Source organism: Leiobunum rupestre, chromosome 7, assembly GCF_980474605.1.
Source record: "Leiobunum rupestre chromosome 7, qqLeiRupe1.1.hap1, whole genome shotgun sequence".
In the NCBI taxonomy this organism is placed as follows: Eukaryota; Metazoa; Arthropoda; class Arachnida; order Opiliones; family Sclerosomatidae; genus Leiobunum; species Leiobunum rupestre.
Genome location: NC_143390.1, coordinates 10,150,576 through 10,166,904, shown reverse-complemented (window position 1 = coordinate 10,166,904; position 16,329 = coordinate 10,150,576). Strand labels below are relative to the sequence as shown.

Here is a 16,329-nt window from a genome sequence, read left to right as displayed (position 1 = left end):
TGTAAGAAGCTGAAAATGTCCAAATTGGCTAATTTGATGGTGTGCTATACATTTCCATCGGCGGTTTTTCGATATATCTTCACGAAAGTTAGTTCCGCCACAAGGGGTCGCAGGTCTTCCGATCTTGTATTATAGTAAAACGTACAGTGTACTGAACTATAATAAATAAAAATATTTCTACATTATATTTCGTGGAATTTATTCCAAAGATTGGGCTATCTGGATGCTGTTCAGAGTTGAATACTCCTTGCTTGGCAAATTTGACCCTAAACTAGAAACCTATTTTCTTCCACGGCGAGATAATACACGACCAAATTTATAAAAGGATTTGACAAAACTTTAATTTGTGCGTTAATATCCATATAATTAAGTTAACTGATTAGCCATAAAAATTAATTATCAAAAGGAAAGTTTAACTGTAATAAAGTTTTTCTTAAATAACAATCACGAAATTATGAAATGATAATGAACTCATTCGAGTAGATCCGAATTTATCCGCCTGTAGCAGAGGCGTTTTTGGTCAGTTAGGCCCAGTAAGTGGGGCCTCCCAGTTTATTGTTTGGCCCTTTATTTTTTAAATAAATTAAAATACATTTTAACGTAAATCTCAAATATTTTAGCAAATTTGAAAAAGTTGGACCTCTTTGGTAAGATTTGGAGGTTGCTTTAAAATTTCGAGAAAGTTCATTTAGCAACCCACTTCACAACCGCAGGTGACGCCGCAGGCTTCAAGAGCCATTATTTGACGTTTCATATAAAAGGGTTTATTCAATCTTGGCAGATGACCAAAAGTGGAGTGGCGGAGTGGTTAACGCTTTCGCCTCGCAGCAAGTCGAGCCGGGTTCGATCCCAACTTGTGGCACTGGGTGAAAAACATAGATCTACTCGTTTTGCGCTGAGTTTGCAAGTTCTCTCCCCACTGGTTTAAATGGTTTTCCCTCAAGTTCTTCGGTTTCCTCTTTCCTTAAAAACTTGTTGAGGTTAAACGGTAATAGTGAGTGTAGGGAGCTGTTGGCTCGTGCGGCATGCGGGGCTTGCCACCACCCTAATAAGCGTTGTAACCCGGCCCCTGAATTAATGGCTTTAAAAGTCGCTTGATGACTTAGGCCTAGCTGATGTCCACCATTTTTGGGGTTGACCTATAACCCACAAATTTGAAGATCGAGAGAGCCACACTTATTGAAACTATAATTTTTAATTCAATCCTTTTTTTTAATTAATTTAAAAAAAGATTTCTTTAGACAAATGGACATAATTTTCATGGTTTGGAAACTTCGCGGAAAAACCAACGGATTCCTTCTAGTGAAAAATACAAATTGGTCGAGAAACAACAGGTTGCACCGTCACTACGGCACCTATCTGCCACTTAAAGCGTCCCCCCTCCTTTCCCAGGCTGATTGCCTGCTCTCCCAGTTTTAACTTCCAAAAAATGTTGTACGCGAAGAGTATCCCTTAATACGTAAAACATGAAACACGATCCTTCGCGAGATCGAGATAGTTTTCAGTGGGTGAAACTTTCTCGCCAAACCGCGGAAGCGTAAACCTCATCACGAATCAATATTTACCGCGTGAATTACTTCGACAAACGATATTAAATGTTAAAATTTTGTAGAAACTGCACTGTATTTTACAGATGCATTGTTCTAGAAACTACTATATTACACAATACCCATCAGTGGAGCCAAAACCACCCTCGCGGAACTGTGGTCGCAGCTCACCAAGAAAGATTCAGCCTAAACGTCTGGTGTGGCATTGTTGGAGACAACTTAGTGGGACCCTTTTTCCTTCCGCCAAGATTGAATGGAGAGTCGTACCTGGAATTTCTGCAAACGAGCCCTACCAGAGCTTCTGGAAGATGTTCCGTTAGCGACTAGACAGCGGATGTGGTTCTTGCACGATGGGGCGCCACCACATTTCAGCCGTGCCGTGAGAGACCACCTCGATGCGACATTTCCTTTAAGGTGGATAGGACGAGGAGGAACTATTCCATGGCCAGCACGATCTCGCGATTTGAACGCTTGTGACTTCTATCTTTGAGGACATCTGAAAAACGTAGTTTATAAAACAGAGGTCCGAGATGTCGACGACTTGCGCCAGCGTATTATCGATGCATTTGAGACAATTCGAAACACACCAGACATCTGGGAAAACGTTCGTCAATCATTTGTATGACGTTGTCGTTTGTGCATTAGAGTTCAAGGTGGGCATTTCGAACAACTCTTGTAAATAATGTGAACGGTGCGTGTAACAATGTCAATAATTGTTCTGTTTTGATAAATAAAAACATACCATTAATTATGTGCTGCTGGTTTTTGTACTATCAAACACGACTAGGTTACAGTTAAACGTCGAAAATTATTACAAGTCTTGTTTTTAAAGCTTCTTCGTAAATTCACAATCTGGAGGTGCATACTTCCGGATGATATTGTAATGATCTTTTAATATTCGGCGATCCTTTTATCACTTTATCTCTAAAAAACAACCGATCACTTTAAGACAACAATTGTGATCAAGGCATAATAAGGATTTCACATTTGCGTGAATTTCGGTGTTTTTTAGGTAAAATTTTGAAAGCTTGTATCTCCCAAACGGTACATTTTAGGACCATGGTTCATTTGCCATTTTCAACTCGTATTGACCCACAGAACACATTATTTAAGTTTCAGTACTCTTATCCGTAACACCCTGTATACATACAACGAAAAGGGTAATAAAATTGTGAAATATAATAGCTTGAGAGATTATGAACACTTACAATGTTAGTCATAGAGTTCCAGATAGTTCACCTTCCGGAATTGAGTTTGCACGGGAAAGCCCTTAAGATGATCTGGCAAGGAATTCCAGTCCCGAATGGACGAGGGAAGGAATGAGTGCTTGCGGCACGCGATACGGAATCCCGGAGGCACCACAGACACCGTGCGGAGACCGCGGGGTTTACGAAACCACTGAGAGGCCACCGCGGAAAGGTGGGGTGTATTGTTTCCTTAAATAAATCATGTTATATGTAACCAATTTTGACAATGTGTATTACGCACAACCAGGCTCTTATTAAAATTATTTTATAGAAATTTAAAAAGTTAATTTATAATTTTGTGGTCTAAATCTAAAACATTTTTTAGCAAAAAATTGAAAGAATTAAATTTCACTAATTACGTTTACTTAAACTCGGACATATAAATACTGAACTGTAATAATAGAACTATATCGCTCATTTTGACACCAAAAACATCGAAATCGAATAAGTATTTCCAGAGATATATGCAATTCCGGTACGACGAACATTTTCCAAGATGGCGGCGAAAACCGGCGTTGGAGGCAAAGGGACTTTTGGGAGGTGGTATACGACCCTAATCCCTTTCGATTCTGAAATTTGCGGCTGTAGCGTATTTTTTGCACTTCTCCCCCCAAATAATGGAACTCTACCCTGGGGGGCGATTCTGTAAAAAATCGAATGGGAATTCGATCTCGATACCCTATACCATGTCGAGATCGACTTCGACAATTTGCATTGATTTATGCTTATTCGAAATCTTTACCGAATACCATTCGTCGAGATCTCGAAGTTCGAAATGTAGTTTTCGATCGAAAATTGGATTTTGAATATTTACAGAGTAGGCCCCCTGGACTATGTTACTTTTACCTTGGTCCGACGTAGCTTTAATTGGGAGAGCTAAACTTAAGTTAAAATCCAACGGACTGAAACATCGAATTCTAACGGCGCTTAAATAATAACTAGGAATTGGCACTTAGTTATGCGCGTAATAGATTTACTCCACAATTTAAAAATATAACACAAGTTTAAAGGGAATATAACCTGCAAAAAAATCTTTATGGAAGACCCCTTCAATTTTTCAAATTTCCCGTACAGTGGCGCCAAACATTTTTAAAGCCAAAGGCAAGAGCGGCCAGAGCTGCAACCGTTGGTGTTCCACACCAAATACCTGAGGTTATATTCCCTTTAATAACTAATTTTCAAGATACAAAAAATTAAGAGGCGCACGATGCCTATACCCACACAGTCGGCTTTCAAATCAATTCTGCCTTGCCTTTCTTTTCGAGGGACCGAGGAAAGCTCCCGATGACTCGCTTCTTTTTCATGGGGCTTTGTCTCCCCTTTGGCGACCTTCAGTCGCAGTCAGTAATGGGGAAAAACTCACTCTTTCACTCAAATTCCAACGAGCCCACGACAACTTTCCTCGCATCCTTTGTCGGAAGAAATACAAGAATATTTATATACACGAACCACCGAAAAATACAGTAATTGTGGAATGACAGAGCAAAATCGAGTAAATTATAAAACAGATGGAATACAACTAATACACTTTTTACAAAATACACAGAAACCCATAACCATTGTTTTTTATATACAAACTTTTCAATTAAATTTTAATTGATCGTTATTCGATTTTTAACATTCTCCCCCCTTTTAAACAGTGTTCAAAACCTATAAATCTCTAGGGGGTACAACATTTGGATAGGTCGCTTTACTCGATTACCATTTGCTAAACGAACCATGCACGATCTTACAACATATCTCTACCCTCAACTACCTCTTCTACGACTGCTATTCTCCACATCAATCTCGGGAGTTTATTTTCTTCTAGTAAAACAACGTCGTTGATTTTTAAACTTTCTGTAGGACTACGAGCTGGCTTATGATGTGCCGAACGTAGTTCTAACAAATAATTACGCTTCCACCTGGACCAAAATCTATCTAACAATGTTTGTCGGTACTTTAGTCTCCTATTCAACTCTTGCCTAGTTGGGTTTAGCGCTTCATTGTTAGAATACACTCGGGAGGGCAGCGAGGTTTGCGCGGGGCTCAATGGAGTCGGTTCTTCCGCTCCTTCATATACAAAACTTATGGGTCTAGAATTTATCTTCGCTTCAATCTCAACTAAAATGGTTTCGAGTTCTTCGTAACTTAATCGAGCCTTTCCGAGGGTTTTGCGAAGGGATGATTTGACAGAACGAACCATCATCTCCCAAAACCCTCCCCACCAGGCCGCCCTGTCCGCTATGTAGCGCCACTGTATTCGTAGGGAGCCAAAACAATCCACTACCTCTGGATGTCTTAGATTTTATAAAAGTTCATTTAAATCAGTTTCGGCCCTTTTAAAAGTCTTCGCATTGTCGCTGTATATAATTCTACAAATTCCACGTCTCGCGCAAAATCTCCGGAACGACAACAAAAAATTATCAGTGGATAGGTCTGACACGACCTCCAAATGTACGGCGCGCGTTACCGCACATGTGAAAAGCGCGATATAACATTTATTTCCAGTTCTATCATATAATGGACCGGCAAAGTCGATTCCGCAAACAGAGAAAGGAGGGGACGGATTAATTCTGGCCTCGGGTAGGCGTACCATTACCGCTACTGGAGCTTTAGCTCGGAATCGCTTACACCTAGGACAACCTTGTATCTCTCTTTTAATTTGCCTCCTTATTTTATTAATCCAAAATTTTTCTCTTATTTCCACTAAAACGTCATCGACTCCGGCATGCTTTAATTTGATATGACAGTCGTCAACAATCAACTCGGTTAATCTATTTTCACGCGATAAAATCCAGGGGTGTTTCTCTTGGTAACTGATATCTGCGGCGTCTAAACGTCCGCCTAAACGCAATAAACCATCCTGATCAATTAAGGGCGACAATGACAAAATTTTGGAATTTTTCGAAATTCCAATTCCGGATTTTAAACAATTCAGGTCCTCAAAATAATCTTCCTCTTGCGCAATTTTCACAAAATATATTTCAGCGTCATTTATCTCATCCGCTGACAATGGTCCGAGCGTTTTCCCAACCTTTTTAGAGGCTTCTCTTAAATTTTGAACGTAGCGCTTAATCCAAGCAGTGAGCCTAAAAACTGTTTTAGCATCGCCTTTCGCTCTCTTTTCACTTTTAATATCGGGGTTTTCCTCGTCAATTGGTTCTAAATCAGAATCTACTTTTTTATTATCGGATAACCAAGGAGGTCCGTAAAGCCAAAGTTTAGAGGTTCCCAGCTCTTCAATCGTGGTACCGCGTGATGGTATATCGGCAGGGTTATCTTTACCCGAAACGTGTTTCCAACAAGAGGGGGCGGTTAACTTCTGAATTTCCCTCACCCTGTTTGACACAAAAGGTTTCCACCGCGCTGCATTATCCCGAACCCAGTGTAAAACTATGGTCGAGTCAGTCCACATTCGAACCGCCCGTGGAGAGTACTCTAATGATTCAATTAAGCTCGTAACAAGCCTAGCACCCAATACCCCACCCATTAATTCTACTCGGGGTAATGTCAAGGTTTGCAGCGGAGCAACTCTAGTCTTCGACGCTACCATAGAGGTGAGCACCTGACCATCTGGGTATTCACTTTTCAAGTAAACAACGGCAGCGTAAGCAGTTTTACTCGCGTCAACCTAACAGTGCACTTCTATTTCCGGTTCCGTTTTAGTTGACTCATTCGCAAAATAATACCTAGGAATTTCTATTTTAACCAGGTGGGGGAGCTCCGCGCACCACGCCTCAAATTCCTGGGAAAGGTCACTCGGTAAATGAGAGTCCCATTCTAGCCTCTTACTCCACAATTCCTGGAAAATCAACTTCGCTCTGATAGTAAAAGGGGACAATAGACCCAGGGGGTCGAAAAATTTCGCTGCGGCCCTTAAGACCCAGCGCTTTGTACTCTCCCTTTTTAACAAAAATTGCAACATGTGGCTCATGTCAAAACTGAAGGTATCTCTCGCTTCATTCCAAGTCATCCCTAAAACTTTTGTATTTTTCTCGCTATCGTTGGGGTGTTCTCCGCTAACTTTGGCAACTTTATCCTCCCCCCATTTCTCTCTGATTTCTCTGGAGTTGCTATGAAACTTTCTCAATCTCATCCCAGCTTCACTTAAGATACCCGATGTCTAACATCATTTTATCTACTTCCGCAACCTCTTGTTCTCCTGAGATTAAATCGTCGACATATAGGTCGTCATTCAACACGGCACTAGCTTTGGGAAAATTGTCTACATATTTTTGGCATGATATTTTATAATGGCGGCCAATAAGAATGGGCTCGCCGTACAACCGAATGGAATTCTAGTAAATCTATAAACCACTAATTCGGTTCTATCTGCACCTGACAAACCCTGGAATGCTTTTTTTACATCGCTGGTGTAGGCTACTCGGTGTTTGCGGAAACGTACTAACATTTTAAAAATTAATGGTAAGAAATTGGGTCCTGACTCCAAGCAACTATTAAGAGAGAGGAATCCCTTCGCGAAGGCTGACCCGTCAAGCACAATTCTCAATTTGGTAGTTACGCTACTCTCACGAAAAACACCCCTATGGGGCAGATAATAACATCCACTGGGCTTAGCACCATTTTCCCTTTCTTCGACCCTTTCCACTATCCCTGATTTTATCTGTTCTCGTATGATTTCGTCATACTGCGCCATGTCTTGGGGTTTCGTTTCTAACTTGCCCAATAAGTTAATTGTTCGCCTCTTGGCTACCCCTAAATGATCTCCCATCAAATCTCGATTAGGCTTCCAAGGGAGCGCTAACTCGTAGCGTCCGTCTATGAAATTGATATTTTGCCCAAAATCACTTAAGACCGATTCGAATTGATCGGATTTTGTCCCGTCACTATCGTTAATTCCCATTGACTCCAAATTCCAGAACGCGCGCAATTGTTCTGATACTAAGTTTTCCTCGGATTGGGCCGCTACGTGGAGAGCTCCCACGGAATTAACCGCTATAAAGGATCCTTCTTCTTCCGACCTTCACTGCACAGTCCACCCTAATATAGTGTTTATGGCCATCAAATCTGGAGAAAGACACTTGAATTCGTCGTTGGCTACCACCCTCCAAAAATAATCCGCCCCAATTAAAACTTCAATGGGGGGACCAACTCCCTTGTCAGTTTCACCAATCACATCGGACAACTCTAAATTTCTTTTTCTCATTTCTAGCTTAACTTTTTCGCCTGGCACTGCAAATACTGCCCCATTGATAAAGGGAGTTTCTAAGGCTATAATATTCACCTTCTCACCGGTGATTACATTTCTAAGGGTAATTTTGACCTCTCTGCGCGTAAATTTGATTGGGGTCTCACTTTCAAAGGGAAACAGACTCATATTGACTTTACCGACTTCCTCTAATTGTAATCTATTTGATAATGCCTCCGTAATAAAACTGCGATGGCTGGCTCCATCTAGGACGCACCTTACCCTAACGTTATTTCCCGCCTTATCGCTAATATTGGCTTGGGCGGTTTGCAAGAGAATGACGCTCGAGGCATCTAAACCCGTAGTTAGGGTCGCTGAATTTGGGTTATCAGATTTCGCTTTAATCTGGTCATTTTGCACTGGCTTATTGTCGCTCTGCCCTTGTCTAGTGAATTCTACATTCTTGTTTTCATTTTCATCGCATACTATTTGATGATGTTTGCGCCTACAAATTCTACAATTTTGTATTCTACCTCGGCATAGGTGAGCGGGGTGCTCGGACCTTAAACAGAGGAAACATAGCCTTTTCTTACTAGCAATTGCTCTTTTCTCTGATATTGAAATTCCGGTACAATTATAAAATGGGTGCTCAGTACTAGCACAAAAAACACAATTTCTTTGATTATTCTGATCGTTAACAGCACCGGTATTTAGCGCGGCTGCCGAAAATGGCTTATTAAACGGGGTTGCCGAATTTGGCTTATTAGAATAAATTTTACTAGATTGTCCACTTTTAACATTCTGCTTTTCTAATTGGCTATTGGTTGATTTTGTTTGCGATGGTCCCGCTCTATGGACGACCACAATTTTGATTTAAAATTTCTATAGCTGTTAAATAATTACCATCTGTTAAGGTTAATCCTTCGATAGCTACTTCAGCACGTCCCTTTAAATAGGATTTCAAATAATTAAACTTATCTTTGTTCGATAATTTTTGATTCGAGTGCACCTTCGAACTGAGTCCAAAACGTTTGCCATTTTTCATAACTGCCGTCGTACTTCTTTATTTCTAACTTCGGGAGTCGAACCGCCGACGCTGTTGGTACGATGACATCGGTCTCGCCGCCCGAAGAATGGCGAGATCTGGTTGCGGGTTGCTTCTTCTCGTTGATCCACTTTTTCGCTCGTGCTCGCCAAAGGACTGACTATTCACTGTACAAGTCTATTTGTAACAATTCGTCGTCCTGCTCTGCATCGGTCATGCATTCCAGTATTTTTACGTCCAATTCGTCTAACTTGGGTTCTTTCGCATCTAGCTGCGCAATAGCGTCGCTCAAAACCTTTTCGCAAATGAACGAGGTTTTCTGCAATTCAACGTCAATAACGTTGCAGGCTCTCGTCACTCCGGCTCGTAATGTCCTTCTTTGCTTTTCCAAAAGCGCTAAGCTCGTCATCCTTGTCTGATATCGTAACTGTCCACTTTATAAATCTATCGCGATTTCCCGGGTTTCGGCACCAAAATAATCTTACTTTTACCTTGGTCCGACGTAGCTTTAATTGGGAGAGCTAAACTTAAGTTAAAATCCAACGGACTGAAACATCGAATTCTAACGGCGCTTAAATAATAACTAGGAACTGGCACGTAATTATGCGCGTAATAGATTTACTCCACAATTTAAAAACATAACACAAGTTTAATAACTAATTTTCAAGATACAAAAAATTAAGAGGCGCACGATGCCTATACCCGCAGTAATGGGGAAAAACCCACTCTTTCACTCAAATTCCAACGAGCCCCCGACAACTTTCCTCGCATCCTTTGTCGGAAGAAATACAAGAATATTTATATACACGAAGTTGACACGAACCCCCGAAAAATACAGTAAATGTAGAATGACACAGCAAAATCGAGTAAATTATAAAACAGATAGAATAAAATTAATACAATTTTTACAAAATACACAGAAACCCATAACTATTTTGTTTTATATACAAACATTTCAATTAAATTTTAATTGATCGTAATTCGATTTTTAACAGACTAAAAGCAGCGTCTACGGCGTTGCGACTGGCGACCACTCTTAGACATAAGCTTTTCCAAATTACTGGTCAATGTCAACCTTAGTCTGTCTCATCAATTTCTGTGGGTGAAGCCTACCTCCACCACCACCAGTGACACTATTGGCCCAGTTACAAGCTGCCAGACATTACTAAAATGACTCGAACTCAGTTCTTCTATTTACATTGCAAATAAGTAACTAAAATCGAACCGGAAAATATACTTGGACAGGAACTCAAATGGTTAAAAAATGTATGTATGTATATCTTTTAGCATTTTACCGCCATCTATTGGGCGAAATCGAAAGAATGAATGGCAACAAACATGGGGTGGTCTAATTTCGTACATGTTCTTCTATTTATACTATATATACTGTAAATATCTCTTGGTCGCGAACAATTCGTTTCGTGTCTGTCCCTTTGGTGTAGTAAATGGAAGTGGAGTTGCCTAAGGCTGTTGACCGAATCCCCTTAACTCCAGTGTACGTTTTCAATATTGTTTTTGTAGAACTTGTTTATTAGTGTTATAAAAAGTGTATAGTAACGTTACTAAGCGTAAAATAATTTTAAAAGCTACCTTCAAGCCACAAACGGAATATAGATGTAGTTGAGACACAGTTCATTGGTAACTTAATTAACTAGCTTAATTTTATCTGGAAAAGCTAAGGTTTACCATATTCTAATCCGTATTAATTATATTCAGTTCTTATACGTCGTTCAAGTGCTGATTAACTTTAATGTCAATTATAATTGCGTTTAAATAGTGACGTATGTTTCTATCTACTAGTGTAACATATATTACGCTTACCGACCTCGTTTATTACGACGAGGTAGTTCGCAGCAATAAGTAAAAGAAAGGTGATGTTGGACAGTGATTAGGATACTCAATGAAACGTAATTGAAATGTCTTTATTAATAAACCACAAAAATAACCAAAAATGCCAAAAAAAATTAGGTTTTCTTACATATATTTGGAGTATCTTCGGGATACTTGGCAGCCATGGTGGACGGGCGAATTTTGCGTTAGGCGCTTAAATTAACTACTCTTCTTAAGGACTTACTGGTGATATTTGAAACTGTACTGCCGTGGAGGAGGCGAAAATCGGTTAAGGTACAGTTGTGGGGCAGGGGTTCGGTTTTTATACCGTCCGGAACACAATATTATTGTTCGGAATTTCGCGACGCGGGGGTTTTCTCGCTCTCGGACAGAAAATTAGCAAAATATTCTAACTTGGCATTGGAGGGACCCAAGGCCTAGGGGGGGTTAAAATGGGGGAAAATCCGAGAATCAAAATTGGTTACGTCACTAACGCAAACATTTATTGACTTTAAAACGTTAGCTTTAACTCTAGATTTCGCTCACGACTAGGGTGGGAAAACAGCGTTTCTAAGACGGCGTAAAAAATTATTTCCCGGAAATATTTTTTATAGACATTTTTATAAGATTTAGGGGCCCAGGTGGCCCGCAACCCCTTATCGAATGATTTATTTTAAGGGCCCCCTGATTTTTTTAAAGAGTCATTGGCCCCAGGACTCCCGCTATTTCCAAGTCTGTTATTTATAGTCCATTTTTTAAAAATGAGGGTAGAATGGCAAAATGGGTAGGTCAGAGAGACAAATTGTATTTCTTTGTACGTACTTTTTCCTATTTTTATCTCTAAACGTCTTTAAGTAGCGGGTGGGTTAAATCAGTATTCCGGGAAGAAAGTGTATTTGTTTGAATGAGTTTCTGCGCGGGAAATCGGAATTGTTCATTTCTATAAGTAACACAAATCACGCTATGCTACCCATAAACACTATCTCATCAAAGGTATGTTTTTGTGTTGAAAGTTTTACTAAAATTAGCATATTTCACTTGCTTACTAGAACCAGTTGTACACCTATTATCTTGTTATCTAAGTCTTAATGGCAAATTAAACATGAATTTGACATAACCAATTATCATCTTTATTTCCCAATGTTAAGTAAAATATTTAAAATAATATTCAATATATTAAATTACATTCAATAGTATTAAAATGTCTGTACAAAATATTTTTAAAAATAAAACCTATTTATTTTCTAACTTATGGATTTTATTTTCAATTATAAATTTTAGTCAAAATTTGCCCTATGATGCAGAGCAAAGGGACAGCTATTAAATAAATAATGCTTTTATCAAAGCAGTTGGAAGGTTGATTTAAGGGGTAGTTTGGATCTATGAAGGCACAGATATTGGAAATGTTTTAGATTAAAGAGTTATTTTTTGGAATTATTTTAAAAAGCAAAATATATTTCTAAAATAATTTTCATAAATTTTCCCTCACCTTTTATATATTTTAAAACCATTTCCTTAAATTTGAGTCTTGAAACTGTAATAGTAAACTGAGAAAATTTTAAATTGTAAAGGATTACGTGTAAAATTACAGCATTTAAATTACTGAAACTCATTATAGAAACTAAACTAGTAAAGAAGTCATTAATAAAAGAGATTTGCAATCAATTTAATCAAGAAAGTTATTAAAGGTAACATGCCGTACATTGTAAACCCAAAGTTACGACTGAATGACTTATTTCAATTTGACTAAGTCTTTCTTGAAAGTCCCTTTAACAATTCAAACAGGCTACTGCAGTGTAACTGCACACATTTCATCAGGCCTTTCTAGAAAGAAATGTGGTCATTTTAATGTAACTCTATTAGTAATAGTAAATATTTTAATAACTGAGAAATTGAAAGGAAGATATTATTTAAATATTTACAATCCATACCACGGAGAAGTTTAAACACAGTAATTATTTACATATTTCCAGGAATGACTGCCGTAAATGTTGTATTGAACTTTTCACATATTGAGAAACTTTCTCGATTGCAGCTTAAAAGTAAGTTCTTTAAGTTTCTCGTAATTATCCGTGTTATATTATCAACTAAAGGTGGAATTATTTTGTCACAGATAAATTAATAGGTAATACTCAATTTTGTTACAAATTCCAGGAGTTTCTCGTACTTCCACAATTTCGTAATTTAGTATAAGAATTCCTTTTCGGCGTTTGCCTCTCTCAAAATTCTTAATTTGTTATGTGTTTTTTTTTAAATTTTTATTTAATAATTTTTGTAGCGTTTTCTAATCATAATTTTAATTTATATGTTTGTATTGTCTTGGTTACCACTACGTATAGGCATTGCCTCAGTGGTTGCCAGCAAAGTTGTTTTTTTTTGCAAAATAAATATTATTATTATTATTACCAGGAAACTATATAGGTATACACTGGGAATGTCTAAGGAAGATTTTTACGGCCGTGATGAAGCTCGTAGAAACGGGCGTGTCTTAAAGCGGGAAAACTCACGGGAAAAACTCTCTCGCCTCTCTACCCTCATTCGACGAAAACTCGTCATTAAGTCTAGTCATGGTTATTATATTATTAGCTTACCTGAATATCTCCTTTATAAACATACAAATACCTTCTTTCACGAAGAACGTTATAATTACTTACAATATTAAGTACGATAACAAATTGAGGTTTTAAAATCCATTATTTTATAAGCCTTTTTTGCGCGGGGAGATCGCCTATTTGTTACCATGACGACGCATTCTTTTCGCGTCAAACCTCGAGCCAATGAATTTGAAATGTCATGTTACGTCCTACACTTGACGTAGTTAAGCCCCGCCTTTTCCTCGACGCGCTTTCTTATCACCGTCCCAATGGAACCTTACACATTCCAAGTGTATACCTCTATAGTTTCTTGTTATTACTTGATAACACTGCAGCGCTTATGAACACTTCTCTTTTAGTATCCTCTCGGAACATAATTTTTTCCATGTTGGTTTAATTCAATTGTGTGTAATTCCTTGTAATTATCAGAAGTAAATAAAAGATAATTTGAGATAGCATCGAAACTCTTGAGACATTTTTCTAAAAAGGCAGTAGAAAGGAGGACTTCCGAGTACGGATCGATAAAAATCAAGTTTTGGCCACTAAGAGCATTGTTGATTGGCTTTCAGGGTGAAAAATCTGAAGGAGCCCAATATTTCTTACCGCCTTTAGTAAATTTAGACGAGTGCTCATTTCCTGAGGGTGTTCCTCCTGGCTTTGGCGTCTACTATTTCTGAAAAATGTTCACTCCTTTTGATGCCTTCGCACTTGCGCAGTCGCTGTTACACGTATCCCCCCCTCCCACACAATGGAAAGTATAATATCCCGAAAGAGTGGAGCGAAGCGAGAGTTACTCTCATCCATAAGGGAAAAGACAAACCGGAGGAGGAATTGAACTCGTATAGGCCAATAGCCGTTACCTCAGTCTTATACAACGTATACGCGATGCTGATACGTGAGCTTCTTAGTACGGAACTTGAGAGCGGAAATTGTCTGCACGAAGCGCAGGGTGGATTCAGAAGTGACAGGAGAATCGCTGATAATTTATTTGTCCTTACCACCTAATAGAAATCACTCGTCACCGCCAATTGGATCTTTTCCTGGGTTTTCTCGATATAGCCAAAGCCTATCATAGTGTGGATATAAGACGTTTATGGAAAAGTCTGGAGATGAAAGGTGTCACTCCTAACAGTGTTGAAATGATTAAGAGTCTATATGTTAGTTGCTCCTATACGTATACTCTGAACGACATCTCAACGGAGCCCATAGAGAGCAGTGTCGGGCTGCGTCCAGGCTGCCCATTATCCCCGTTATTGTTCGTGGTTTTTCTCGATGAGCTGGCGGTCAGGTTGTCGCTCTTAGGAGTGGGTGCTCGTATCCCAATGTACGATGAATTTGAAAAGTCAGTGGAGGGAGAAGTGACCATTATACCCTGTCTCATGTATGCGGACGATATTGTCTTGTTAGCGAATAGTGGTGCTGATCTACAGCTACTATTAGACGAGTGTACGAGTTTCGCGGAGAACAAAGGACTTTCGTTCAGCATTGAAAAGTCAAACGTAATTCCGCTTTTTTCATCTGAGTCCGCCTTGAATGGTGACTTCGTTCTTCAGAGAAGCAAAATGAATGTTGTAGAATCGTACAAATATTTAGGAGTCGAGCTCTCTTCTGGGAAGAATTACATTGAGAAATGGGAATCCGCGTTAGTGGCTAAAGGCAACAAGCTCCGGTGGATGGTTCGGAATTTGGCAGAGAAATCGTATAACTCGTACACAGTTGTATGGACACTTTGGAAAACGCTGGCTGTATCAGTCTTAACATACGCAAATGAAGTTTTAGAAGTTTCCACGACGGCCCTAGACTCCCTTGAATACGCTCAGTGCGAGGTGGGTCGTTACGCGTTAGGTGCGGGACCGATGGCGGCACACGCAGCCATCAGGGGCGAAATGGGTTGGAGTCTCATGGTCGAACGAGAGGCACGGAGCAAACTCAATTACGTGGGACGATTGAAATTCATGGCGCCTACACGATTGGCCAAAAAAAGTATATGTCGTTACGCGAAATTTGAGTCATTTCAATACCCGTTTCACAAGAAGAGCGGATAAACTGGATCGAGAATATGGTGTGGGTACGGAGAGAGACACCGCGACGTCAGAGAAACAGGGGAGTCTTGACGTTGCCCGTGATGTCGAGAGACACGAGGAGCTGAAGTGGCGTAATAAGATGGCGGGACACAGGTCTCTTCAGGTGTATAGGAACAAAAGCAAGCCGTGCACGGAGGATTTTTACGATGGCAGTTTCGCAAGTGGGCTTCTCTTTCAGGCAAAGACAGGTGCATTGCTAACTGGTGAACGATGTGCGCAGCTATTTGGTTGCTCACCTAGATGCTTACAGTGCGGAGAGGAGAGGGAAACCTTGCTACACGTTCTTTGGGGGTGTTCAGCCTTGAATGATATCGAAGGGGTTCCGACCTGGAGATAATCCTGTTTCTATCCTGTTTCTACCTACATTTGGAAGATCTTCTTGGCTTCACCGATTCTACATGGCACCCACCTTTTCTGAAGCACATGTTGACTAAGTGGTACTGGCAGAAACAACGAACATTAAAGGAGAAATAATTTTCTAAATTTGAATGTAGCTATTTAATATTTTAATATTTTAATCTCTGTAATTTCAATATATATTTCATTTTCAAAATGCTGGTTGAGCTCCCCCTAGCGGAGCCGCCCTGTTGTAAAAGGGTTCGTTTTTATACGAAAACCAAATAAAACCATTCATTCATGATTCATTCATAAAGGCTTTCGCGCTTGCTAAAGAAATTCTGTCCAAAAGAGGGAAAGATCCTTCCAGGAAAAATAGGGCTAGCAGTTCAAATCTCCTAGAAAAAAGTCGTGGTTCTACTGATAAAAATCTTCAAAAGAGAGTAAAGGATCTGCTTAACTCCCCTAAAACTGTACCGTAAATTATTTTAAAAGGAGGATAGTAGTTGAATGGT

The 16,329-nt window shown here is 39.5% G+C and overlaps 3 protein-coding genes across 3 annotated transcripts; 1 reads left to right on the top strand and 2 right to left on the bottom strand.

Moving 5' to 3' along the window:
• Nucleotides 1-4,523: 4,523 nt before the first annotated feature.
• LOC149934406 (uncharacterized) lies at nucleotides 4,524-4,979 on the bottom strand. Its single transcript, XM_090153446.1, has one exon. It carries the CDS (start codon nucleotides 4,977-4,979, stop codon nucleotides 4,524-4,526), a length of 456 nt encoding a protein of 151 aa, XP_090009572.1.
• Nucleotides 4,980-5,081: 102 nt separating this feature from the next.
• LOC149934405 (uncharacterized) lies at nucleotides 5,082-6,329 on the bottom strand. The gene has a single exon (XM_090153445.1). The coding sequence runs from the start codon at nucleotides 6,327-6,329 to the stop codon at nucleotides 5,082-5,084; it is 1,248 nt and encodes a 415-aa protein (XP_090009571.1).
• An 8,174-nt stretch (nucleotides 6,330-14,503) lies between these two features.
• On the top strand, nucleotides 14,504-15,439 carry LOC149934404 (uncharacterized). Its single transcript, XM_090153444.1, has one exon. It carries the CDS (start codon nucleotides 14,504-14,506, stop codon nucleotides 15,437-15,439), a length of 936 nt encoding a protein of 311 aa, XP_090009570.1.
• Nucleotides 15,440-16,329: the final 890 nt, after the last annotated feature.

What these genes read in the sequence shown, in the direction of transcription:
- LOC149934404 (XM_090153444.1), top strand. Translation starts at nt 14,504, where the DNA reads ATGAAAGGTGTCACTCCTAACAGTGTTGAAATGATTAAGAGTCTATAT.
- LOC149934406 (XM_090153446.1), bottom strand. Translation starts at nt 4,979, where the DNA reads ATGGTTCGTTCTGTCAAATCATCCCTTCGCAAAACCCTCGGAAAGGCT.
- LOC149934405 (XM_090153445.1), bottom strand. Translation starts at nt 6,329, where the DNA reads ATGGTAGCGTCGAAGACTAGAGTTGCTCCGCTGCAAACCTTGACATTA.